This window comes from Natrix helvetica (assembly GCF_964273705.1).
Source record: "Natrix helvetica genome assembly, chromosome: 6".
Lineage (NCBI taxonomy): Eukaryota > Metazoa > Chordata > Lepidosauria > Squamata > Natricidae > Natrix > Natrix helvetica.
The window spans coordinates 41,939,142-41,965,214 of record NC_138553.1 but is presented as its reverse complement, the minus strand read 5'-3'; the positions used below and the strand labels follow the sequence as shown (position 1 = coordinate 41,965,214).

Sequence of the window (26,073 nt, the reverse complement as noted above, 5' to 3'; positions counted from 1 at the left end):
TCCTCAGAGCTCGAGCTAGGCTGGCAGGAAACGGGTCGCCGGTACTATCGTGCCAAGATGGAACGCTCGGTGGGTTAGCGGCTGGATCCCACCTTCGTCGCCAGTGTAGAATACGCACGAAAGGCGAGCGGAGTCGTGAGGAGAATCAAATAGTCTTTATTAACACACAACAGTCTCAACAGAATACAGGAGAGAATCAACTGCAGGGTTCGTCTGACAGCTATTTATACGAAGCTGTCAGACGAACCAGCCAATCCCCAAGCCAGAGTTTCCCCGCTCTCAGCCAGGTCGCGTCTTAGCCAATCAGACGCGACCTGGCTGTTGCTAGTGCAGATGCCGGCTGTCAGGGGGAAATCCCTGACGTCATCTGCCTGGACACAATAAAACTGGCCTCTAAAAGGAGCAGGGGGCATGGCTACACAATCTTTGATCTCAGTCCTTGGGCAGCAAGCTGAAGTTAACCCATGCTTGGACTCTCCAAGCAGCGCCTAGGAGAAACAGTACTTCTTCCAGCTAATATTTCTTCCAGCTTAATATCAAAGTACAGACTTTCAGCTAAGTTTGTAACAGCTGAACAAGTTATTACAAAAAACCCAACAACTTGCAGCTGCTTTTGCCCTATGTATGCCTTTACCCATCTTGGAACTACTTAATGGATTTGTGATGTGTCACATTATGCTATTAGTTAGAACACAGGAAACAAATTGCACTGGAGCAGAACTGGTTTAATAGTAAAGTGAATGTGACAATGGCAAATAAAATGCTTCTAGAAACTCAAAACAGAGTACAAAAGCACAAACATAGAATAACACTACCTGTACTGAATATCTCAATCATATGACACACTGTGCTGTGTGTACTTAGCAATCTTAGCACTGATCCACACAATCAGCTTGCCCCAATGTAATTTCTCACAAGCAGGAATATAAAGGTTATTATTATACAAGCACAAACAGTGTTGCCCAGTTAAACTGCTTTGCTTCATTTCATTACAAGCAAACATCTCCATTCTAATTGGTTGCTATACACTTCAACACAAATGCTCATCTCTCTGGTTAGTAGACACTGCTCTCCATGGCTACCGTTTTTAATAATTCACCAATAGAATAATGAAATTCTGACCTTCTTTTTTAAAAGTTTAACAATTAAACAGTGAAATGGCAGATAGCTCCTTTAAAAAAAACAACTAAAAACTAAAAACAAAAAGCAAAAAGCAAAAACAAGTGAACTTGAAAACACTTCTTTTCCTTTCTAGCCCATTTGACAGCCAAAATTCTTAAAGTGTGTTCTTTTCATTTCTTACTGGTCTACTGGGTAGATGCACCAGATGAGAAATCGCAAGGTCAGAAAGGAAATTCACACAAAAGGTATATAGATCTGCTAATGCATCAGTTAGACTGATTAAACATCCTACACTCATGTTTTCCAACAAGTTTGAATAAATAATTTTATCTCTGAAAATAAGCAATAATGCTTTTTTTCCCACCACTGCACAGCAACTGTAATTCTAACAGTTTTCTATTTCTAGAGTTAGATGGGTGAATTGCTTCTCAGATTAAAAAGTGACCCTAAGGCAATTTAAAAATTCCATTTTAAAATTTTACCGTATGTTGAGTTTATTTCTTTTCATTAAATATTTTATACAGCCTGTTTTTATGATTTTGTGTTATTCCAAGAATTGTTCAAAACTCAGTCCAGATTAATAAAGCAGTTAAAAAAATATTGTTGGTATATGTCTATACCAGGGGTGTCCAAACTTGGGAACTTTAAGACTTGTGGACTTCTACTCCCAGAATTCACCAGCCAGCTCTGCTGGCTAGGGAATTCTGGGAGTTGAAGTCCACAAGTCTTAAAGTTCCCAAGTTTGGACACCCCTGGTATAGACAATACATAGGCAGTCCTCGATTAACAACTATAATTGGGATCAGGAGCTAGTGAGGTGGTCATAAAGGAAAAGAATCACATGAACATACTGACTTACAAGGACAGTTTTGATTGTCGTTGTTGAGCAAATCCTGCACAGTTAAGTATGATGAGACATAAATGTGATTTGTGACTTCCTGCCAGCATTCATGACGTTACTTGTCAGAAATCAGCAATGAAGGCTGCAAATGGCAATTACATGTGGGACATTGTGAACACTGTAAATACGAGTTGGTTGCCAACATTCAAATCACAAACACATGATACAGGGATGCTGCTAATGTCAAATGAAAACTAAACAAGTGGTTGCTAAGTGAGGACTATCTGTATATGGTATACAATAGCATTCACATTCAAAAAATCATTATATTGAATTCTGAATAGATATGTACCAGAACTACATTTTTACATGAGGCAAGAACTATTAACATGGTTTTTGAAAACTGGTTCCAAATAAAACCTATTATACAATTAAGTGACTTTTTATACTCAGTTACTCTATAAAAAGTATAACTACTATTTTACATATTATTTAAGTTTTTCAAAATGAACTAGAAATGAGCCTATATGGATCACAATCTGCATTTCCACCTCAATTAAAGTTTAATTTAATTGTTTGCTTAATTCACTATAATATGAACTCTAGTGTATAAATGTAATTTGAGTAATTGTTGGTAGGCTTCTTAGTCTGATTCTATGGTTTGCTTCAGCTGCTGGTTAACAAGCATGTGGATAAATAAACATCTCAAGAACAAATATCTTTCCCGGAAAAGCTAGATACAGCTGCTACTTGATCTCAAATTGTTTTCCTAACCTACTTATTATTGCCCATTGCTTTCTCAGGTCGCTCCTTCGTGGTAACAGTGTTGTTTTTCATCCAGTTTGCCTCTACTTTCTTCTTACTAATTCTTATATGCTTGCCACAACATCACATTCTTCACTGTACTTCCAGAGAAGAATTCAATCAATAGTTGTAAGAAACATTTTTGGTTTCTGCAGTTATTTGTTTCATATATTTATTTTTTGCAATATGTCAGTATCATCCATTCCTGAAAACTCTGAATAGCTAACAATAAAAAAACATTGTTAAAAGTCCTCAGAAACATCAATTCACCCACCCTAAAGAGTAATTAAAAATTCAAACAACATTGAATGAGACCAAGAAAAACAGACCATGTAAAGTTTCTATCAATGCAACCCAATTTCTTAATATGTTTTTCTCTTGGACTAGACGGGAAAGCAAGGTATTAAAACTGGTCTTCTAAAACCCAAGAGCGAAAAGAGTTAAAGAGTTCCAAAAGCATAGGAACAGCAGTTGAAAATAGCCACTTCTAGGTCCTGTCACATGGCATTCTCAAAGGGATTGGACCTGGATAGAATTAGCCTTGAGAAGATATGGAGACATGTAAGGCTTCAAAGAAAACCATCAGTGCCTTTAATTGCAATCTAGAAGCCAACTGGCAACCAATGCAGTACCCAAAGCAATGGGTTCACCTGAATATAACAAGAAACTGTCATTATTGCCTGGACTATCACACTTTGTACTAGCTGTTGCTTCATAATGCTTTTCCAGGATAGCCCAATATACAGCATGTTACAGTACTCCATACAGCAAATTCTTTTTTTTATATAAACAAGTTTTATTGGTTTTTTTAAAATTTACAAGGGAAAAGGTAGTGGAAAAGGTATACAAATTTTGGCAGTTGCAAAGTATGGTAAGCGCCCCCTCCCTCCATACTCATAGTATACATCTAAGTAAAAATCATTAATACATAGTGGTATATAGTCAGCATATTAATTCCATTGGTATTTTCGATCAGTTTATGTCAAAAAGATTTTCTTATTCATTTTTGTGATCTGAGCTTTCTTGGTATTGCCCCATCTCCCCCCGCCGACAGAGCTCCGGCCCCTCCCGTGTCCTGTATGTCTGTTATAGGATCTTCTGTTTTTTCTAGGTGTATTTTGTTTTTTTCCATAAAGGCCTGCGCCTCTATGGGTGTATTGATTCTAATTCTTGTCTCCTCCCAGAATATTAACATACCTTCAGGCATCAGCCATCTGAACCACACCCCCTTCTGGTATAATTTATTCGCTAGTTGCGAATAATTTTTTCTTTTTTCCCTCACTTTCTTGGGGATCTGCTTCAGAATGGCTATTTCCCTATTTTGATATGTCAAGGCTTGCCCCCTTTGTGCACTCAGAATTTCATCTCTTGTGCTTTTTCTAAGAAATTTAATGTGTACCTCCCTGGGTACGTTGTGTGTTCTAGCGTAGGCTGAGTTCACTCTATAAACCAGGTCTATCTCCCACCCCATCTGTTGTTTTTCTTTATGAATGTATTCAGCCAAAATACTTCTCATGATGTCCCTTATGCTTTCATCATCTGCTTCCATCACATTTTGGAATCGAAGGTAAAAGGACATTCTCTCAAACTCTATTTTCATCTGTTGGGTATCAAGTTCTTTGTTTTCCTTCTGCACCCCCTCCACCCCCTCCCTCATCTCAGCCGCCGCACCCTCCAGAAGGTCCAGTCTCTGTGAGTTCGTATTAATTTGGGCCTGATTCTCTTTAATTTCTTCTTTCATCTCCTTTAGTTGTTTCTTGATTTCCTCTTGTCCCTGTAAAATTTGCTGAAACATTTGTTGAAAGTCCAACTCTGTACTTTTAGGTTGCATCAGAGCTGTTATCATTGATTGTGTAGCAGGGCTGGAAGTTGCTGATGTCGGGGCAGAGGTAGCAAAGCCAGGCTTTCCAGGAGGTGGTCTTTTAGTAGGCATTGTTTATAGAATAAAGAGTTCAGTCAGTGTAGAGAATGGACAGTCAGAGTGGCAGAGCAGCCAGAAGAGTCCAGGAGACAGAGGGTCCAGGCAGAAGAGAGTTTCTCTGATCACCCTGGCAGTAGAGCAAAGTTTTTCACTCCAGGGAGTTCAAAGAGTAACAATCCACAAGAGATTTATCTGAGTAGCACGGAGACAAAGACCGGAAGCCTGAATTTTTAAAGGTGGAGTCAGGTTTCACAGTTCATGAAGACAACGGAAGTGTGCCATCTTGCCCTGTCAGCTTCGGGTTTAGAGGCATAACAAAGTTTTCAAAGTTCAAAGATCCCAAAGTTCTCAGGTCATCAATATGTTATGGGGTTAAGTTCAAAGAAAATCACTTTAAGAAAGGGTGTGGCATCATTGGTTGGCTCTCCCCCCTCCTCCTTCCCCTGGGGCTGAGAGCAAAATTGTTCCAAGCCGCCTGTCCAAGGGGGGGGGGAAATCCCCCTCCCTCCAGCTGCGCCTCTCAAGTCAGCCGAGAGAAAAAGTTTTAAACTGCTGGCAAATTCTTCAAGTCAGTAAAGGGGATGGAGGGGGGTCTGCGCCTCACCGCACCGCCGCTGCGTCCTTCTGCTTGCTCATTCTCCGCACAGCCTCTCAGCGAAAATGCCCACGCGTCCTCCGATCTGCTCCCCGGTGCCTTGGGCGAGGCGGGGGACCTCCCGCCGGCCGCTGCCGATCCAGGGATCCCCCGCGGTGCCGCCCCTTCGGCAGGACACCTCTACGGGCGTCCTGTGCCCCCCAAGGAGTGGGAAAGCCCACCGGGGAGCCGGAGCGAGCAACAAGTTGCCCGTCGCCGTCAGCCGCCGGAACCAGAAGTCCATACAGCAAATTCTGATTGCATCAGCAAGGTTACCTGCTCTTATGTAGTCTTCAGTAATAGCATCACTTTAGTGTTTATAGGGCCTGACCTAAGAGAGTTCTGGCCCCACCCTTAACTGATTCTATGACTGAACCAAGTAGGCAGCTAGTTTGCTGTAGTGTTTAAGATATCAGGCTAGTAATTGGGAGACCATGAGTTCTAGATCTGCCTTAGGCACAAAGCCAACTGGGTAACCTTGGGCCAGTCACTTTTTCTAAGCCTTATGAAGGAAGCAATGACCAACTATTTCTGAAATCTTATCAAGAAAACTACAGTAATCAATGCTGATTCAAAGGCACAAACAAATGAAGATTGAACCTAAAGTATTCTCTCAAAGCACCACCTAGCATTCATGGTGCCAGTTTAAATCAATTACTTGGAAACAACTCTATAATTTATCTCATAGCAACTACCAAAGCCACCACTAACTCTCTAAAGGTCCAAGAAGTCCTGTTGACATCTGCACTTAAACAACAACAGTAGTAAGACAAAAATACAACACTCATTGTGAGTCAAAAATACAGGTAACAAAGGCTAGGGCTTGCCTTCCATGATCTTTTACATCAGAAATAGGCAATCCTCTTGCTCTTGAACCATTAACAACATTAGATTATTTGCAAAAGCTCTTTAAATGTATGTTTCTATACCATTTATCATAAAATATGCACTTTTCATAATTACAAGTTATATAAAAAGGTAATCCATATTCCAATTTGTGATTAGGGTGGACAGTACAAATTAGGCTGCTTTAATTTCAATTAAATTAAAATCCACAATTGTAAGTACACCACCACTCTGATGTAGAATTTTGATCCTAAAAGGTAAATGCCACTATGGTAGGATATACATGACAAGTGATCAATGAGGAGAACTAAAGCAGGGCTACCCGCCTAGTATCATCCAGATGTTGGTAGCTTTCCTACTGAGCAGCTGAGTACCTATTGATAGGGTGGGTTCTGGCAGTCCCTACTGCCTGTTTGCTCGTGGGCGCTCCCCACGCTTGCGGTGCTTGATGCACGCTGTGTATGCATGCGCAGTACAATAACAATTGTTCTGTGCATGCGCAGAACCCAAAAACAAGATGGTGCCTCCTATGGCGCCGCCCGGAGAACCAGTTCAGGGATGTGGCAGGCCTCTGTCGCTACCGGTTCCAGCGACCCAGGCCACCAAACCACTACCGGTTCAGCTGAACCGATCCAAACTGGTAGGAACCCACCAATGTCTATTGAGATTACATATATAAGATATGAATAGTGCTATATGGAGAAGAGAGCTGATGTCGCGATGGCACAATATGCGATCTTGGTGTTCCAAGATCGCATTCGAATTCCTGCCGCTGGACATTCCATTTGGACCTAAACTGTCCCACAGAGACGGTGATTGAGAAGGGCACCTCCTGCTGATCTCAGGGACATCACAAAGTCCCTGAAAGATCCAGGAATAGCCTTTTTTCCCGGTGACAGAAATGCAGCTAATGAAGCTGCTGAAGTTTGGACAGCTCCGGAACAGGAAGAAAGCGGAAAGAGAAAGTGTGTCGAATTGGTGAGGAAATTTTATTATTAGAGGAAGAGACTACCCAAGAAAAAAAATTTAAGTTAAGATTGAAGATAAAAGACTGTAGGCGGGAGATTGATCTGCATTGAACTTAGTGTGTTATCTAGTTTTTAATTTCTTTTTTCACGGATGGAACTTTTTGTAGGGGCTCCCTATTTTTTAAACTGAATGGATTAATTCTTTCTTCTTCTTTTTCCACTTTTTCTTATACCTATAGATTAAAATTCTCCTCCTTTTTTTATAATGCTTGATTTGATTGATTGGATTGTTTTTGATATCCATTTAAGGTTTTTTTCTTTCTTAAACTTGGAATATAAAGAAGAAAATAAGAAGAATTATAAAGAGGGTTGTAACAACAGGAGGAAAAGCAGTTATACTGCCACAGAGGTTAGATACATTGTTTTTTCTTCTTTCTCTTTGATCACTTGAGATTCAAGTTTCTTTCAGCTTGTTTACTGACAGTGATAGTAGGAAGTGCACAAGTTGAAGTTGTTTATACAGGTGCCTTTTGGAAGTTCTATCACTAGCTATTGGAGAGAAGACAACATTTTGACTTGAAAGATAATAAATGAACCTGTTTGAAGTTTATTAAAATAGCCTTGAACCCTATAGTGGCAGTGCCTGCAAAACTGGAAGAATGGCTCAGCAGGAAAAAGAAACTCTAACATTACAAATGATTATGTTTGAAATTCAAAATCTATTAGTTGTGACAGAGAGAATTGAAAAGAGTTTGGAGAATATGGAATACAAAACAGAAAAATCTGATGGAGAAACTGAGGATGTTTACCAAATGAAGAAAGTGGAGGACAGAGTTCAAAAGATGGAAGAAAAAAATGAGCAAAGAGATAAGAAAACTGTGGATACTGACAACAAAGTGAGTGTGGTTGGTAATGACAAGAGTGGAATATGGAAAGGGGAGATGGATGGATTGGAACTCTACCCCCGACTTCAAAGCACAGAAGAAGAAAAGAGAGAAAAATTGACAGAGATAAGGAGAGAAATCTTGATAGAAGCACTAGTGATAACCAAAGATAAGCTGATGGAAAGAGCAGATATTGGGTTTCAAGCTTTTGTGAGACATGAAAGGAACAGCATGTTGCCAAGGGAGGTTTATAAAAGATTTATTAAGAAAGCAACTAGAACATTAATGCTACAAATGGCAAGAGATATAAGACCGTACTATTACTGGAAAGATACAGGTTGATGCAATGAAAATGTATAATAAAAAATTAAGCTAAATTTAGTTTACTAGTAGTATGTATAAAATGAAGCGACAATAGCTATAGTTAAATAATGATTAATAATGATAACAATATATATAGATATATTAGTTTGATAATATGAAATTTTATATAAACAATATATGGAGATTATGAGAGGAGGTTTAAAAGCTTTATCTAGAATATATTATGTAGATGTATTGTGATTGGATGATTTTAGGATGATTTAATGGAATGTTATCATATAATCCTATTCTAGATTTTGAATATTATATATAAAAGGACATAAAAACAATTATAGTAAAATTAAGGTTGAGATATAATAATTGTGATATACATGAATATAGGTGAATTTAAAATATGCCATTTGATGTGAAAAGCAGGTGGTGACTATGGAAGAGATGCATGGAAATACTGTAACCAACTGACACACTTTCTACAATTTGTAATGGAAGATGGGGTTTTTTTTTAATTTTTATGTTTGTTTGTCCTTGTTTAAAAACAATTATTTTTTTTAAAAAAAATAGTGCTATATAAATATGAAAGGATATTACCGTATATACTTGAGTATAAGCCGACTCGAGTATAAGCCGAGACCCCTAATTTTACCCCAAAAAACTGGAAAAAGTTATTGACTCGAGTATAAGCCGAGGCTGGGAAATGCAGCAGCTCACAATAAATATATATATTGCTCGTTTGCGTCCGGGGTTCATGCTAGTCTTTCATGCTATGAAACAGAGCATGCGCAGGCTCCTTACCTCTATCGCGTTTAAGCTGTACTGCGCCTGCGCGGTAGGACTTTCTTCATTCGCAGCCCATCCGGATGACGTGTCACGCTGGGAGCTGCATCTTCTGTGAATGGCGATCCCGGAAGCACCGAAGCCTCGGCCACGCGCAAGTCCTCGGTAAGTTCTTTTTTTTTTTTTTTGTTCACTGGAGTATAAGCCGAAGTGGATTTTTCAGCCCAAAAAGTGGGCTGAAAAATTCGGCTTATACTCAAGTATATACGGTATTTCCTATATACAATATATTCCCTTTTTGCTGGTTTTTTTTTAAATAAATACATAGAATATTTGAGGAGGAGGGGCAGAAAACCTTGCACAAACTCATTAAAGATAACATAATTTACAGCCATGCTGTATCTATCTGTCAGTTTCCCAGCTTTTACCCCAAATATTCCTTCCTGTACAATTTCCTTCATTAGGTATCTAACAGAATCTCACTGACAAGACAATTTTCTCTAGCTTTCTTCACATTCTTAATTTATTTTTCCGTCAAACCAACTATCTATAAATGAAAGACTGTTTTTACTTTTAAAAGAGCAGGATTAAATTAATTTTAAAAAATTCACGCTTAGGGGAAAATTGAAGATGCTATCAAACATCACACAATCACCTTAATATTTACAGGAACACTTATCTTATTATTTTGTTGTGACTTTTAAGGCTGCTGAATAGAGCACAAGAAAGACTCTAATCTGCACATGCCAAGAAATCTGCTTCTGTTTTTAAATAAATTGAAATTGAATGACAAAGGCTATAAAGAGTCAATGAGGAAGGATGTGGCCATTTTACAATACTGTAACATACATCATCACATTTTCAAGTCATTCTTCCTGTGCAAATGCAGTGTAAAAAATTATCTCTACAAATATGACTGTTTGGGCTCAAAGGAATTTTATTGAAATATCTCTGCTTCCAAGTATTATTATACCGCCATTTTAATTATACCTTGCCAACTTGGTGTCCTCTGACACAGAGGGGGCAAGTGGAGTGTGATTGAAACTGGCAAACTTTATCCTCCTTGAAGTATAAATGTTTGAAACTGGCAGACTTTATACTCCTTGAAGCTGACATGGATTAGTGTTGATTTAGGTAATAAAATATTGGAGTAAAACTGGAACATCTGATGATGAATTAAAAAGTGTTTTTACATAGTATCGGGATAATAGCAGGGCAACACCCTGGAACCAAAAAAAGGACTAGTATTGCCAAGGCACGACTGTGATAAAATGCACATGCAAACAAGGTCATCACACATAGGGCCAGTCCTATTGCAGTACTAAAATGAAACATTTATCTCAGGCAGCTGTTTTTGAGAGATGGCTGCAAGTTGGTGAAGAAGAAAGTTGTGTAACATGCCTTGCCTGAAGCTTTCTCATGTGGTCATACTGCTGCTGTTCCATTTTCAGTAATAAATGCAGATTCAGCTATCAGTCAAGTCAGATTATACGTGGTATGGCACTTGAGCCATCATTTTGTTGATTGCAAAATATAGATCAGACTGCTCACGTACACTGTAGTTTGTAAAGCATGACATAATGGCTCTAACTCCTTCTGGTATTTCCCTCATAATTGTGCTAATAAGGTGCCCTTCTGTGGTCAAACTTTTATACTTTTTGCTTTACCTTCTTGTCCCTTGTAAATGCATACTAATTTATTGGATGGATTTATGCACCATCATTCTACTTGAAAGAGTAACTAAGTGGTTAACAAAACTAAAAATGGGAAAGAAGGATCTTTTTGGAATGTACTATGGACAATTCAATGAAATCCGAGTTATGCTGAAATGTCTTAGCAAAGAAAAAAAAACAAGGGGGTGTAGTTTGGTTTTAAAGTGAATCTAATAATTCTGGAGGTGAGGAAAAATACAAGTTTTAGCTTAATCTCATCCATCAGGCCATCTTCTTACTAAAATGAATAAGAGTATTCAATTGGAGCGTGCAAAACATAGCTGCTTCACAACATACTTAAGTACGCATGGGGCATCTCTCTTTGAATCAATAAGGCAGCCTCCTCTTTTGCAAAAAGGATTAGATATTTATGGCACTGTACTTCTAATTGTTAAGGAATCTGTATGTGTATGTATGTATCTGCATGCACACGCATAAGATTAAAGGAAGAGGAAATAATGTTCATAAATTAAGATTACAGAGAATGAACATACATACCTGGGGCAGTGCAGAATTCAGTTGTCGTTGCAGAGAATCTCTGTCGTAAATTACATCTTGAAGTCGTTGCTGTGCCATAGATAAACTTTCTTGGGTCTCCCGAAGAGTGTCTAGAAGACGATCTCTTTCATCCAGCATATTCACCATTAGCTGTTCAAAGTGAGAATCGGAGTCCGATCCGCTGCTCTGGGACCCCCTTTGACTCATTGGGGTGTCCTCGTTTATCGTAGGCATCACTTCGCACATCATTTCTTAAAATAAAGAGAGGGAGGAAAGTAGAAAACTTTCAGTAAAAGGCAGCCAAAAGCTTTTATTTATGACAGAGAGGGGAAGAGAAAGTGAAGGAGAAAGAGGGAGGGAGGGAGAGAGAGGGAGAGGGAGAGAGATTGATCCCATATTCAGTTGCCTCATATTGTTTTGTTTTTGACTATTAGGCCAAAAGCTGCCCAGCAGCTATTTAAAAAATATATTATGATGCCATGATATCTCTATCAGGGCAGTTCAACTAGCACAGAATACAGTGTATTTTGAAAACACGGCAGAGTTTGTTTGTTTACTTAAGGATGGCTTTTATTTAAATGATCTTCTTCCACTTATTACTTCGTATATATATTTTGTGCTATCGTGAACAACTCTGCTTAGGATCTCTATACAAAAGAATCCATTGTCAACTTTCAGCTAAAGAAAATCAAGCTTCCCTTCAGGGCAGTTTGCCTAGGAAAGAGGATAACCCTTCAACTAGGAGAGATTTCCCAAGAAAGCTAATTTATTTATTTTATTTAATTATTTGTTAAATTTATTTGCCACCTATCTCATGGGTCTATTCTAGGCGGCTTCCAATATAAAAATGAAAAAAAAATGAAAGGAAGGTAAACAGAATAGAAGTAAAGTAATAGAATGAAAGGATCACTATGAGAATACACCAATAGGATAGCCAAAAAGATATTAATCGCCTAGTTAGATTCTTCTTAATAAGTATTTATGGTTAAATCATAGATATTCTATATTAGTTATGCAGTTTAACTAAATGAAAATAAACAATCACTATATTTAATCTTAGCTATCATTATTAAAATAGTTAAAATGTATGTAAATATGAGTGGAACTCACAAAAGCTAAACCAATATATAATCAACAAGAAGCAAAATATCTGTCCCTCTCTGTAAACAGCCACGTCAAGAACAACTGGAGTTCTTCAAACCATAATTTTTGGTTTGAAATATTGTACATTCTTTGCTGGGTAGATTCTCAAAAACTGTGGCTCATGATCCTTTTATGAGTTGCAAAGAATTGGAGGAGGTAAACACCCAAAACAGAATTACTGTCAGAATCTATTCCTAATCTGCCTAGACAAGCTGGCAGCTGGCTCTTCCAAACAAAACACAGAAGAATTCTGATAGGTCTTCCGTTTTATGCACAGAGAATTTGCTAAGAACTGAATCTGACAAGTTGAAAGCCCAACAGTTGCCAAGCTGGAGAGAACCATAACATAGACATGCCTAATTACCAAAAGCCATTAAATCTTCAGATAACTTAGAAATAGAGTAATGCCCCTTATTTAAACTCTAGGCATTTAAACTTTATTTTAAACAGAAATGCATAAAATTGCCCACTTGCATTTGCATTTCAGAGAACAAACCATAGATCTGTATAAGGCTACAGTTTTCCCTAGAATACAAAGTCTAATCTAATGAAGTTGTGGACAAGGATTTCCTATATCTGAATTAGGGTTTAAATGTCAGGAGAAGTGAGATTTACTGCCAGCTGTGAAGCTTGGCAAGCTCTCTGCTGTGAAGCTTGGCAAAATTGATATGAAAACTCATTCGAAGAATAGCTTGAACAAGTTCTGAAATAGGGTTTGACTCATATTATACGTTGCTTGACTTTTCAGATTCTTACAAATGTTTATAGTACCCAAAGTGAGTGGGACTCTAAAACTCTTTCCAGATACCTTGGATGAATGCTTTTAAAAGGGATATGAAGGTCCTTAAAAGAAGCACCAATTGAACAGAAACCCACAATTCAATTAGAAAGAATAAGAAAGTAAATGCAAGTTATATATTTGAATTTTAGTATGAGGAATTGGATGGGCAAATTTTGTAGAATAAATGTGTCCAGCTGTTAAGAAACATAAAAGATACTTCTTAGGTTTTAAATGTGATGTTTTTAGGTATTTATTTCTTAGTACAGCCTATCTCCCCCTCCAAATGTATTTTAAATGTAGCTTAATTATTATGATTGGTTTTATTGTATTGACTGTACACCGCCCCGAGTCCCTTTTTGGGAGAGGGGCGGTCTAAAAATCTAAGAAATAAAATAAATAAATAAATAAATAAAGATGAAATTAACTCATCAGAAAATTATTATAGTCCCTCAAAATATAAAAAAGGATGGAGATTAGATTTGCTGGCATATTTAAAAAATGTGAAGTTCATATGATTTGGCCTTATCCAATTATAGTTTTGGTTTGGTTTCAAATTACTATATACATCAATAATATTATAGTTAAGTTTCTCAATGTGATGCTGAACTAAAATTTTAAAACATGAAATTTACCATCTAATGAAGAGCTTTAGTGTACCAATCCTGGGGCACAATAAAGAGGATAATTATATAAAATTGGAAAGAAATTTTATTAATTTTAAGGAACAGGTTCAGGATATCAGTTTATTATCAGGTTTTGAAAAATCTCTGTGCTCTAAAAAAAGATGACACAATAAGTTGTTAGGTGTAGTTTTAACAACAAACTTGAAGATTGACTTACTGCATTTGGTTGTAGAGGTTTTTTTTCTCTTAATTACTATTTTCTTTTATCACATTTAATTTTTCACTATATTATGCCTGCCTCCTGTTTTACTCACTGTCAGATGTTTATTTTCTTCTGATGATGTAGCTTTTAAAATTTATTCCACTATTTAAAAATAGAGACCACCATGAATTTTTTTTAAAAATCCGCAAACTTCAAAATTCGAAGAATGTGCTGAATTTTTTTCCTTAGTAAATTCATTTTTACTGTAATATTAGATTATCCAGCTTTAACCTTGGTATGCTTGTTTTGCCTGAGGACAGAAACAGATTTATCTTTACAGCTGGTACTTTCAAAAATAGAGAACTAACAACCATTTCCTTAGTTTTTCATATCAACAAGCTCTGCACCAAATAAAGCTTATGAAGCAACATAGATGCAGTTAAGATCTCTCTCTCTCTCTCTCTCTCTCTCTCTGTGTGTGTGTCTGTCTCTCTCTGTGTCTCTGTCTCTGTCTCTCTCTCTTGCTTCCCATATCATGATCATGATCACTAGTGTAATCATTTGGTCCAATACAAAGTTTTTGAAAACTCAAAAACAGGTACAGGTTGTCTCGACTTACAACAGTTCATTTAGGGACCGTTTGAGGTTACAACAGCACTGAAAAAAGTAACTTATGACTGTTTTTCACATGACCATTGCAGCATTATGATCAAATGTGATCAAAATTCAGACACTTGGCAATTAACTTATAAAATATAAGTTAATTGCCAAGTGTCTGAATTTTACAATTGCAGTGTTCCAGAGTCATGTGATCACCTTTTGCGAACTTTTGACAAGCAAAGTCAACGGGAAAGCCATATTCACTTAATAACCATCTTACTAACTTAACAAATGTAGTGATTCTTTTAACAACCGTGGCAAGAAAGATCATAAAATGGTGCAAAATTCCCTTAACTCTCCCACTTAACAACAAAAATTTTGGGCTCAATTGTGGTAGTAAGTCAAAGTCTATCTGCAAATGATGTGTGTGTGTGTGTGTGTGTGTGTGTGTGTGTGTGTGTAATTTGATATATCATTTTATAAACTTGAGTTGGCTTAGTAAAGTTATTTGTCTTAATGGATTTTTTTATAGCTACTTTTACCTTTACAATTGGAAAAGCTGATGGTTAATTTTATTCATTTATTGTTCCTACACAGTCACTCACACATACACATATATACACACACTCCTTCCAAAGCATTTTCCCAGTGCATTTTATTCATCATTTTAAAGACATATTTAAAAATGAACTAAATCAGAAATATAGTATTTTTCATAAGAGTCAAGAAGATCAAAGACATTTTTAAAACCCATTGGCACCTTGGAACTTTTTTAAAAAATTGCAATATATTATAATAATTAATTTTACTATATGATCAGTGAGAAATTGATTTTTATAAGGTATTCCACATCTTAACAGTGCCTATCTGACTATAGTAAATAAAGATTTTATAAAATATAATTTGATAGGTGTCAAGACAAAGGCACCCATTTGGAGTACCTTCATTTTAATCGATTTTATAATGAGCAGACCAACTTGTAGAAATATAGACAAAGAAAAGAATATTTATTTATCTGACATGTACTTCTTTTCTTCTATGCATTTAGGCATGGGTGTCAAACTCAATTTCACTGACGGCCACATCACAGTTGTGTTTGATCCGGGAGGGGGAAGCTGGGGGGTGCAGCCAGGGTGGGAGTGGCCAGTTCGACATCACTCATGTCGGGGGCGCCTGGATGGCCTGAATGTTGTGCCAGCGAAAACAGAGCTCAGGGGGGGCTGCTGTTTTTGCTGGCAAAGGGTTACAGGAGGCCATCACAGCTGAAAATTGAGCTCCGTTTTTGCTGGCAGAGGCACCGCAAGCCGGCCTTCGTTGTTTACAGGGCAGCCCCACAGGCCAGATTTAAGCACCCTGCGGGCCGAATCCAGCCTATGGGCCTTGAGTTTGAGCCCCCTGCATTAAGGTCTCCATGATCACAAAAGTTATTGGTCAACACTTTCTGTAAAAATGTGAAAATCATGAAAACTTGTACTAACATCTCCCAGATATTTCCTGTGTGCCTAAAATGTTACATATATGTCTTAAAGTCAAACTGGAGTAACCTAATGCAGATATACAGATACACAAAGGTCACAAAGCATCCTATCAAATGACTCTCTCTGGAACACTGAAGATGCACACGTCCTGCCCTCACTGAATGCAGCAAGTAGCAGGTTTTTTGTACGTGATAAATTTTACAGCCACTATTGTAAAAACCTGATTCATGAATAGAGATCACTCAGATATAGAGACCTGACTGTAATATGATTCCTCCCCAGTAATAACCTCTTATTAAAATGTGATCATTGGATACAAAATTTCCTTTTTATGAGATTAGCGCACTCACATTTTTTATGAGATAACTGATTAGTACACTCTCATTAAAAATTACAAGCCTGAAGGATGTGGCTTTTAAAAACAGCTTTGTCCAGAGCTAATGGAGCACAGGGCTCTGCAGTTCCTGATGTAAAATAAGTTTAATCCTATCACTTGAGGGTTTTTTTTTTAAACACAAAAATATTTATTACATAAACAACCACCTCTAAGTGGCTTGACACTGTATTTTATGTTCAAAAATTAAATTACAAAATAAATCATGAAATTAAGTCTGACAAAAGGAAAGACACAGTTTGAACATTTGCAAGACTACACGGATGAACTAGCTACAAGAATTCAGAGCTTCTCATATTAATTTGAGCATCTAATCCTACTTTACAGAAATCTTCATTGAAGGAAGATCTCATGTAAATGTTTCATTCACAATATTTAACCTTCACAAAACAGATATCAATAGATTGAGGGTAATTTGGAGATTTGAATGAAGGTTTGTTTTCATGAGAAAAAAAATTGTGATAGAAAAGGAGAAAACCATCAATTGATTCTTCCTCACAGGCATTATTAGCCATTTTGGATTAGTGGTTAAGGCACCAGGCTAGAAGCCAGGAAACTGAGTTTGAGTCATACCTTAGATATGAAAGCTGGCCAGGTGATTTTGGGTCATTCACTCTCTCTCTCTGTCCATCCCACCACACAAGGCCTTGTTGCTAGTATTAGATATATCTGCAACCCTGAGTTACTTAAAATACTAATAAAATTGGGCTATAAATAAATAATATAAATTTCTTCCATGCTTGAATTATCAGAAAAGTATGCTTATATAAATTGCCTTGCTCCATGTCTGATGCTTAATGTGTCTCAGCAGCAATGTAAGCTAATAATGCTCTCCTGAGAAAGTTAATGCAGAGTTTTAAGGCAATGATTGGTGCATTTTCAAACTCCTTTTTCCATCCCACTCAGCAACACCTGACTAAAAAAACAAAAAAAAAAGCCTAAAAACCCCACCAATAACTTTCCATAATGTGTGGTGGAGGGGACCCCAACCACGTGCCTGAATGAGGGTTTAACCATCATTTAAGTTGCCTGAAAGAACGCAGGTCTTTCTATTTTATGTTAGGTCACTATAGAATTCCACTGTCAGTACTAAAACTGTCAGCTGTCAAACAATATGATAGAAAAGAATTGGCAAGAATGGGAATGAGCTCATAACAGTGGTAGGATTCATTTTTTTTTACTACTGCTTCTGTGGGTGTGGCTTGATGGGCATGGCAGGGGAAGGATACTGTAAAATCTCCATTCCCACTCCACTCCAGGGGAAGGTTACTGCAAAATCCCCATTTTCTCCCAATCATCTGGGACTCAGGAGGCAGAGAATAGATGGGGGTGGGACCAGTCAGCGGTGGCATTTACCGGTTCTCCGAACTACTCAAAATTTTCACTACCGGTGGAAAACCAGCACTTTAAATTGCATCTGGAAACAAATTGGTAACTAATGCAGCACTGATAATAGTTTTGTTACATGTACCGTATATCTGCACATGTGCCATATATCTGCATATTTACTACCTGAGCAGGTACATTCTGCACCAGTTGAAGTTTCCAAATTTGTTTATTTATTATTTAGAAAATTTATATTGCCGCCTATTCAAGGCGGCTTACAGGAATAAAAACATCATATACAAAAAATAAAATAAGAAGAAAAATAATTAAATAATAAATTAAATAATAAAAGAATAGCCTTCCACCCCGGCGACAACATATTACACAAGCCATTTAATGGGCTCCATCCTGCTCTGGGTTCCTCAGGCCCACTGGAAGAACCAGGTCTCCAGCGCGTTCCAGATAAGTATTAGAGTGGGACGATTCTAATCTCTGGTGAATGTTTTAGAGCAGTGGTTCCCAAAGCGGGTGGTACCGCCCTCTGGGGGGCGGTAGGATGGCTTAGGGGGGTGCTAAGAGGCAAGGGGGATGGTAGAGGAGTGCTGGAGGTGGCCCCCTCTAGCGAGCCATTTAGAACCAGTTTGCTCACTCACCCCCGCCCATCCGGAAGCTGCTCAATCACTTGCTTTCCCCTCCCGTCCGCACTATGCTAGCCCTGCCTACCGCTCACTGATTGGCTGGCTCACCAATCGCCGTGCCCGCCTCTAAGAGCCCTATCTAAACCCAATTACATTTTTTTCTGGTTGGCTTTCTATAGATAGGGCCCTTAGAGGCGGGTGGGGCGATTGGTGAGCCAGCCAATCAGTGAGCAGTAGGCAGGGCTAGCATAGCGCAGATGGGCAGGGGGAGTGAGCGATCAAAGGGAGGCCCCTTTGCCTCCCTTCGCTCCCACTTTGTCTTGATGAGGTTGCCACAGCTGCCGGGCGCGGACGGACAGAGGTAGCCAGAGCGGTGGGGCAGCCCAGGCGGGCAGGCGAGCAAGCGAGCTGCCTGATCCTCCATTGCTCGCCCGCCTGGGCCACTCTGGCTACCTCCATCCGTCCGCGCCCGGCAGCAGCAGCAACCTCATCAAGACAAAGTGGGAGCAAAGGGAGGTGAAGGGGCCTCGGTGCCCTGCCTGATCCTCCTTCGCTTGCTCGCTATTTTGCCTGTATGGGGCGCCTCGGCAGAAGCCCTTTGCTGGCGGCCAGACCTCCCCTCCCTGGGGCGATGGGCGGTAGTTTGCGCGGTGCAGCCAGTGCCTAGGAGGTAAGCTCCCACTGCCGTCCCCACCCCCGCGTCTGTGCTTGTAAGGCGGCCATGCAGCCCTGCGCTATAAGCAAGGCTGCTGAATCCTAAGGGAGATGCGAATGGGACCAAAATTTGAAAAACAGGTGAAATTGTTTCTGGAGACCAGAAGCAAACACACACACACACACACACACACACACACTCATAGCAAAAGTGTCTGGTTTTGAATATAATCCTCCCTAGTGCTTGGGGAAAAAATAGAGGAACATTTGGATATACATTTTGAATTAACTTGGGAAGAAAATGGCTAAAATCACTTTTAGCTGTGTTCTGCATTAAGGATTCAGAGTAATATTTACAACAGCCAGCTAAGATAGTTTTATCTATACAATACAATACAATAGTAGAGTTGGAAGGGACCTTGGAGGTCTTCTAGTCCAACCCCCTGCCTAGGCAGGAAACTCTATACCGTTTCAGACAGATGGCTATCCAACATCCTCTTAAAGACTTCCAATGTTGGGGCATTCACAACTTCTGGAGGCAAGCTGTTCCACTGATTAATTGTTCTCACTGTCAGGAAATTTCTCCTCAGTTCTAAGTTGCTTCTCTCCTTGATTAGTTTCCACCCATTGCTTCTTGTTCTACCCTCAGGTGCTTTGGAGAATAGTTTGACTCCCTCTTCTTTGTGGCAACCTCTGAGATATTGGAACAATGCTATCATGTCTCCCCTAGTCCTTCTTTCCCTTAAGCTAAACATACCCAGTTCCTGCAACCATTCTTCATATGTTTTAGTCTCCAGTCCCCTAATCATCTTTGTTGCTCTTCTCTGCACTCTTTCTAGAGTCTCCACATCTTTTTTACATCGTGGCGACCAGAACTGAATGCAGTATTCCAAGTGTGGCCTTACCAAGGCATTATAAAGTGGTATTAACACTTCACGTGATCTTGATTCTATCCCTCTGTTGATGCAGCCTAGAACTGTGTTGGCTTTTTTGGCAGCTGCTGCACACTGCTGGCTCATATTTAAATGGTTGTCCACTAGGACTCCAAGATCCTTTTCACAGTTACTACTACTGAGCAAGGTATCACCTATACTGTACCTGTGCATTCCATTTTTGTTGCCTAAATGTAGAACCTTACTCTTTTCACCATTGAATTTCATTTTATTAGATAGTGCCCAATGTTCAAGTTTGTCAAGATCCTTCTGTATCTTAAGCCTATCTTCTGGAGTGTTGGCTATTCCTGCCAGCTTGGTATCATCTGCAAATTTGATGAGTTCCCCATTTATTCCCTCATCCAAATCATTGATGAAGATGTTGAAGAGTACTGGGCCTAAAACAGAGCCTTGGGGTACTCCACTGCATACTTCCCTCCATGTAGATGCAGTTCCATTGAGAACTACACGTTGAGTGCGGTTGGTCAGCCAGTTACCAATCCATCTGGTGGTGATGCTGTCTAACCCACATTCTTCTACTTTATCTAGTAGTAGGTTATGGTCTACCTTATCAAAAGCCTTACTGAAGTCCAAGTAAACTATATCAACGGCATTCCTCTGGTCCACTAATTTTGTCACATTATCAAATAATGCAATAAGATTAGTCTGGCATGATCTGTTTTTGACAAATCCATGTTGGCTTTTGGCTATTACTTTGTTTGCTTCTAGGTGTTCGCAAATTCGTTGCTTGATTATTTTTTCCAGAATCTTTCCTGGTATTGAGGTTAGGCTGATAGGTCTGTAGTTTCCTGGATCTAATTTTTTCCCTTTTTTGAAGATGGGAACCACATCAGCTCTTTTCCAGTCCTCTGGTAGTTCCCCGGTGTTCCAGGATCTCTGAAAGATATAATTCAGTGGTTCTGAGATCTCGTCTGCTAGTTCCTTCAGAACCCTGGGGTGTAATCCATCCGGTCCTGGTGATTTGAACTCGTCTAGGGTAGACAGGTGCTCACTTACCATTTTCTTCCCTATTTCAATTTGTGTTCCTAATCTGATTTTTGTGGTGCTGCTTTTGATAGGTTGGACTGTTTTATCCCTTTGTGTAAAGACAGATGCAAAACATGAGTTAAATAGTTCTGCTTTCTCCCTGTTGCTTGTCATCTGTCTTATAATGTGTGTGGGTAGAGGACTTAGGCATAAGTGCAATGTTTGCCTGTGATTATATAATAAATTCACAGCTTATACATTTGAATTAGATGTTTTTCAATTCATGTTTAACCTATACTTGATATACTTGTATTCAATACATAAGGTGTTAATTAGGTCAATGGAAGAGATAGGAAACTGCATTAGTGATATATATGTAAATGCGTTGATTTGTACTAAAAATGTTTAGCTTAAAGAAATTATAAGGAATCACAAATATGAGTGTGGAAAATGTAATGTAGTTGTGGATGACCCTTTGCATGAGTTGTATTGGGGGGAAATCATAATAATAATAATTAAAAAAAGAAAATGATTCCACAAAGAGGTAAAAGGCTACATTTTGCTAGAGTTATTCTTTGCTTTCAAACTGTTGAGAAAGAGGATTGGACTCCATTGAATATATTTCCCTTTCCATCCCCATGGTTCTTTAGTGAAAATTATAACCCAAGAACATATAGATCTGTTAAAATGTTCCCATTCCCACTTTCCATATTGGGAATCCCTAGGTACCATGCAATAATGTCATCAAATAATTCAAGCAAGTGTTGGTGACATTGAGCTGAAACCAAAGTTCAAGAAATCGTACCAAGAGTTTTGGTTACAGAAATAAATTTCTGATCGCTATCCTGCACTATGGACAGTGGTTAAGAAGCTCCTTGCTTCCAACATCATATTTGGTGGAACATGGCTTCAGTGTGGTCATCCAACTTCTCTCCAATCAAAGAAATCAACTCCAGATTACTGAACGTGGTGATTTAAGACTCCTGCTAAGTGACTTAAAACCAGACATTGGGCAACTGGTATCACTTTATCAAGCCCATCCATCACATTAAGAATTTACTGAACAGTGAAGTAGTTACTAAATTTTACAAAGTTCACTATGTTACTAGTTACTAAGGTTCTTGATAAATGACTATCAGACTTTGAAAACCTGGTATCACTGGATCATGTTCAACAATTTTGTTGAATTAACATTAATTACAAAGGTTTTTAAATTGGATTTTGAATAAATGTGCAATTGTTACAGTTTTGAATTTTACTGTTCCTATCTTCCTTCCGTCATGCAAACCGCCCAGTCACATAACTCCCCCAGCCACGCCCACCAAGCCACGCCCACAGAACCAGTCGTAAAAAAATTTGAATTCCACCACTGGGTGGGGGGCACTGAGGATCAGTTTGTAGCACCAAGGGGGCGGTGGACTGAAAAAGTTTGGGAACCACTGTTTTAGAGAGAGGGTGCCACCATGGAGAAGACCCTTCTGGGTCTCACCAGGTGTGTCTCTTTAGAGATGGGATTTGCAACATTCCTTGCCTCCCAACTCTACTGGGTCAGGTAGATGTGACCGGCAAGAGATGGTCCTTCAGATAACCTGTCCCTCAAATGCTCTTCAGGGGCAGACCCATGTAGACTACATTGCAGCAATCTAAGTGAGAAGTCACAAGGGCACAGCTGATGGTGAGCAAGGTCTCTTGGTCCAGGAATTGGTTCAACTGGCGCACCATCCAAAGGAGTGTAAGGGCTCTCCTAGTCACAGCTACCACTTGTTCATCAAGCAGGAGCCATAGAAGCAGTGGCAGAACCTGGGAACAGAGCTAAAAGAGGGATCAGCATAGAATCCCTAGGTAACGAGAGCAAACTCCAACCTCCCTTGAATTCTGTTGGTCTTTATCTAACACCAAGCAGGTATAAACCATTAGTTGAGAAAATTCCCAGACCCAATCTCTCCTGTGCATCTTTGTTAAGCCAAGAGGGGCATGGATCTAAAACACACATGGCCAAACAAGTAGCTTGGATGGCCTTATCCATTCCCTCTGGTTCCATGGGCCCAAACCGCTCCCAGATCATGTAGCCACCTCCACCTCCATCAATTCTATTTGAAGGTTGGTGTCTTATATAGAACAAATGCGAGCGACACTTTCTGCCAGATATACAGCATATTCCTCGCAGCAATCCGATAGGTGAACTTCAGAATTACTCTAAGTAGTTATCCGAAACAGAACTGTGAGTGGTTATCAGCAAATGCATTAAGGGTGGAAACATAATGACATTTTGCAGCCCTCGCTACCATCAGGTAAGCTCTAATAGCAGCTCTAGCTCATCTCATCTTTGCTCCTTGTCTTTCACCAGTGTTCCATGCATGTTCTGTTCTGTTCCCTTCCATTCCATTCAACTCCACTCCACTCCACTCTACTCTATCCCTCTTGCTTCTGCAGTATTGTCCTTTTGGTAAGCTGCCAAGAGTCTCATTAGATTACATTGGGATGCAAATATAATAAATAAATAATTATTCCAAAACAATTTGATTCCACTGATGTTTTTAAAAAATTTAAATGCACATCACCCTGAATTGGACATTTTACTAAATCTAAATCAATTTGTATTCAGTTTGAGCCTGGAAAGGAAGAGAGAAAAACCTTAGCTAACCTCTACAGGTAGTCCTCAACTTATGACCACCATTGAGCCCAACATGTTAAGTGAGACATTTGTTAAGTAAGTTTTGCCCCATTTTACAAGCTTTCTTAGCACAGTTGTTAAGTGAATCACCACAGTTGGTAAGTTTAGTTACATAGTTAGTAAGTGAATTCAGCATCTCCATTGACTTTGTTTGTCAAAAAATTGCAAAAGGGGATCATGTGACCTTGGGACACAGCAATGATCAGTTGCCAAGAGTTTGAATTTTGATCACATGATCATGGGGGTGCTAAAAAGATTGTAAATGTGAAAAATGGTGGTGTCACTTTTTCAGTGCCGTTGTAACTTTGAATGGTCACTAAACGAACTGTTATTAAGCTGAGGACTACCTGTATAGCACTCTTTATGTTTTGACTCCACCCATCAGATTCTCTTGAACTCTTGATGTTAGACACTTCAAATCAAAATTCCAAATGTGAATATTAGTTCAGTTCTTCCAAATTAATACCAATGTTCTCCACTGGTCTCTTGCATTGATTCTCCATTTGCTCATCCAAATTCTTTTTTATTGTACGGAGGAGGAGTGTGTGCGCGTGCGTGCGTGTGCGCGCACGCACACACACACACACACACACACGCTGCTTGTTGTATTCGGGTCTTTTCTTACATGGGAAAAGACCCAAATACAACAAGACCAGCATACCTACACCTGTGAAAATCTATATACTATATACTATATATATATATATATATATATATATATATATATATATATATATATATATATATATATATATATATATATATATATATATATATATATATATATACACACATATATATAGTATTTGCAGATGTGTACATAGTTACAACTAATAGTGGATTTTCCTTTCATTTTTAAATCCTCAAATCTATAAAGTGTTTACTTCTATATTCCTAGGAAAGAAAACTTAATTACACACCTTGGCAACATCATTGTCATCACCACCCCTTTTATGGCCTGATCTGTGCCAGCTGTGACATCAGCTGTTAGACCCATCCCATCCCACCTTCTTGTACTTCATTCCAGCCACTCCTATTTGAAAACACTAAGCATCTCCTTGGGTGATGCCCCTGAAGCTACCAGCCCATCTTTTACAAAGGCGCCCCTCCTGAGTTGGAGATGCTGGCGGCTGCACCTCACTTCACCCAGGAAGAGCAACACCACCGAAGGAGAATCTGTGCCATTGTCTGACTTGCACTGCATGCGTATTCCTCCTCCTAGTTAACTCCTTCCCTTCCACAAGCTTTCAGTTGAGCTGTGAGATCACCTTTAAATAAAAGGGGGGGGAGTATGGTGAGAGGGGGAAGCAGTTTCACTCTCTCCTCCATCCCAAATTAGGAGGAGCAGGTCTTGGTATAAAGAGCCTTCCTCCTGGCATTTTCTTCTTTCAGCATCCAGGAACCCAATCCATCACCCAAAGGGGGGAGGGGGAACCTAACTAAGTTGGTTTATCAGATATTACATATAGCATAAGCCCGTTCTCAACCCACCCACCCACCCACCCAAAGAACCTGTGCAAGATCTTTCTCCCGCAAAATAATCCTCGCACAAGCGGCGACGTTTGCATTTGCCCACCGGCTTCCCCCGCGGAAGGCTGTGCCGCCGGCAGGGCAGGTTGCAATACCTAATGCTCGCTCTTCTTCCCGGGTCTTCAGGGAATCGGGGCCAACGGCCGCTTCGGTCTCTCCCTCTTTGCCTCTGATGGGCGCTCATTCACCCGCAGTCGGGCGCCGTTCAACTCGCCTCCCTCGCAAGGCTACTGCAGACGCCGCCACTCCTGCTCCGAGAAGACGCCGGAAGCCCACCCAGCCCCCTTCGGCCGGCAGCAGGAGCAGTTTGGCGGCACCTCAGCATTTTCTCCTGTCACTTGGTTGGCAGCAGCAAAGGGGAAACGTCCATGAGAAAAAAATGGCATATTACAATTTTTGCTTTGGGAAGCAGAGCTCGGTTGAGACCATTGTTAGGAGGACCAGAGGGGGGGAAAGCGGCTCTTAAAGCTCCAGCAGCCCTTTTTTCTTGCCTGGGATGGAAAGTCGCCGGATTAAGAAGGGAGGGGCGCCTAAACCACGGGGAAAGAATAAGAGGGTTCCCTTTCTTGGAATGCAACTTTACGGAAGGGCTCGCTCTTTTGCACGTCTTGCTAAAGAGAATCGAAGCTGATTAAAATAATAATAATTTGAATTGCTTCATAATTTAACGATGAATAGGAGCCCGTTTTAAAAATGGAATAAAGGTGTGATTGATGGTTGTTTAAAAAGAAGATGAAGCTATTCTACAGGCTCACGCAGCATAACTTTATGCGGGCGGGCTGA

The 26,073-nt window shown here is 39.5% G+C and overlaps 1 protein-coding gene across 3 annotated transcripts in view; it reads right to left on the bottom strand.

Annotated features, from left to right (window-relative positions):
• The window catches only part of PPFIA2 (PTPRF interacting protein alpha 2), a 232,043-nt gene extending 206,406 nt beyond the window's left edge, over positions 1-25,637 (bottom strand). For all 3 annotated transcript variants that reach the window (XM_081956679.1, XM_081956680.1, XM_081956681.1), the window contains exons 1-2: positions 25,386-25,637; positions 11,329-11,579 (exon numbers count right to left, since the gene is read on the bottom strand). In XM_081956679.1, coding sequence (XP_081812805.1) covers positions 11,329-11,577 — 249 coding nt within the window. In that variant the 5' untranslated portion in view covers positions 11,578-11,579; positions 25,386-25,637. The remainder of the gene's footprint in view (positions 1-11,328; positions 11,580-25,385) is intronic.
• Positions 25,638-26,073: the final 436 nt, after the last annotated feature.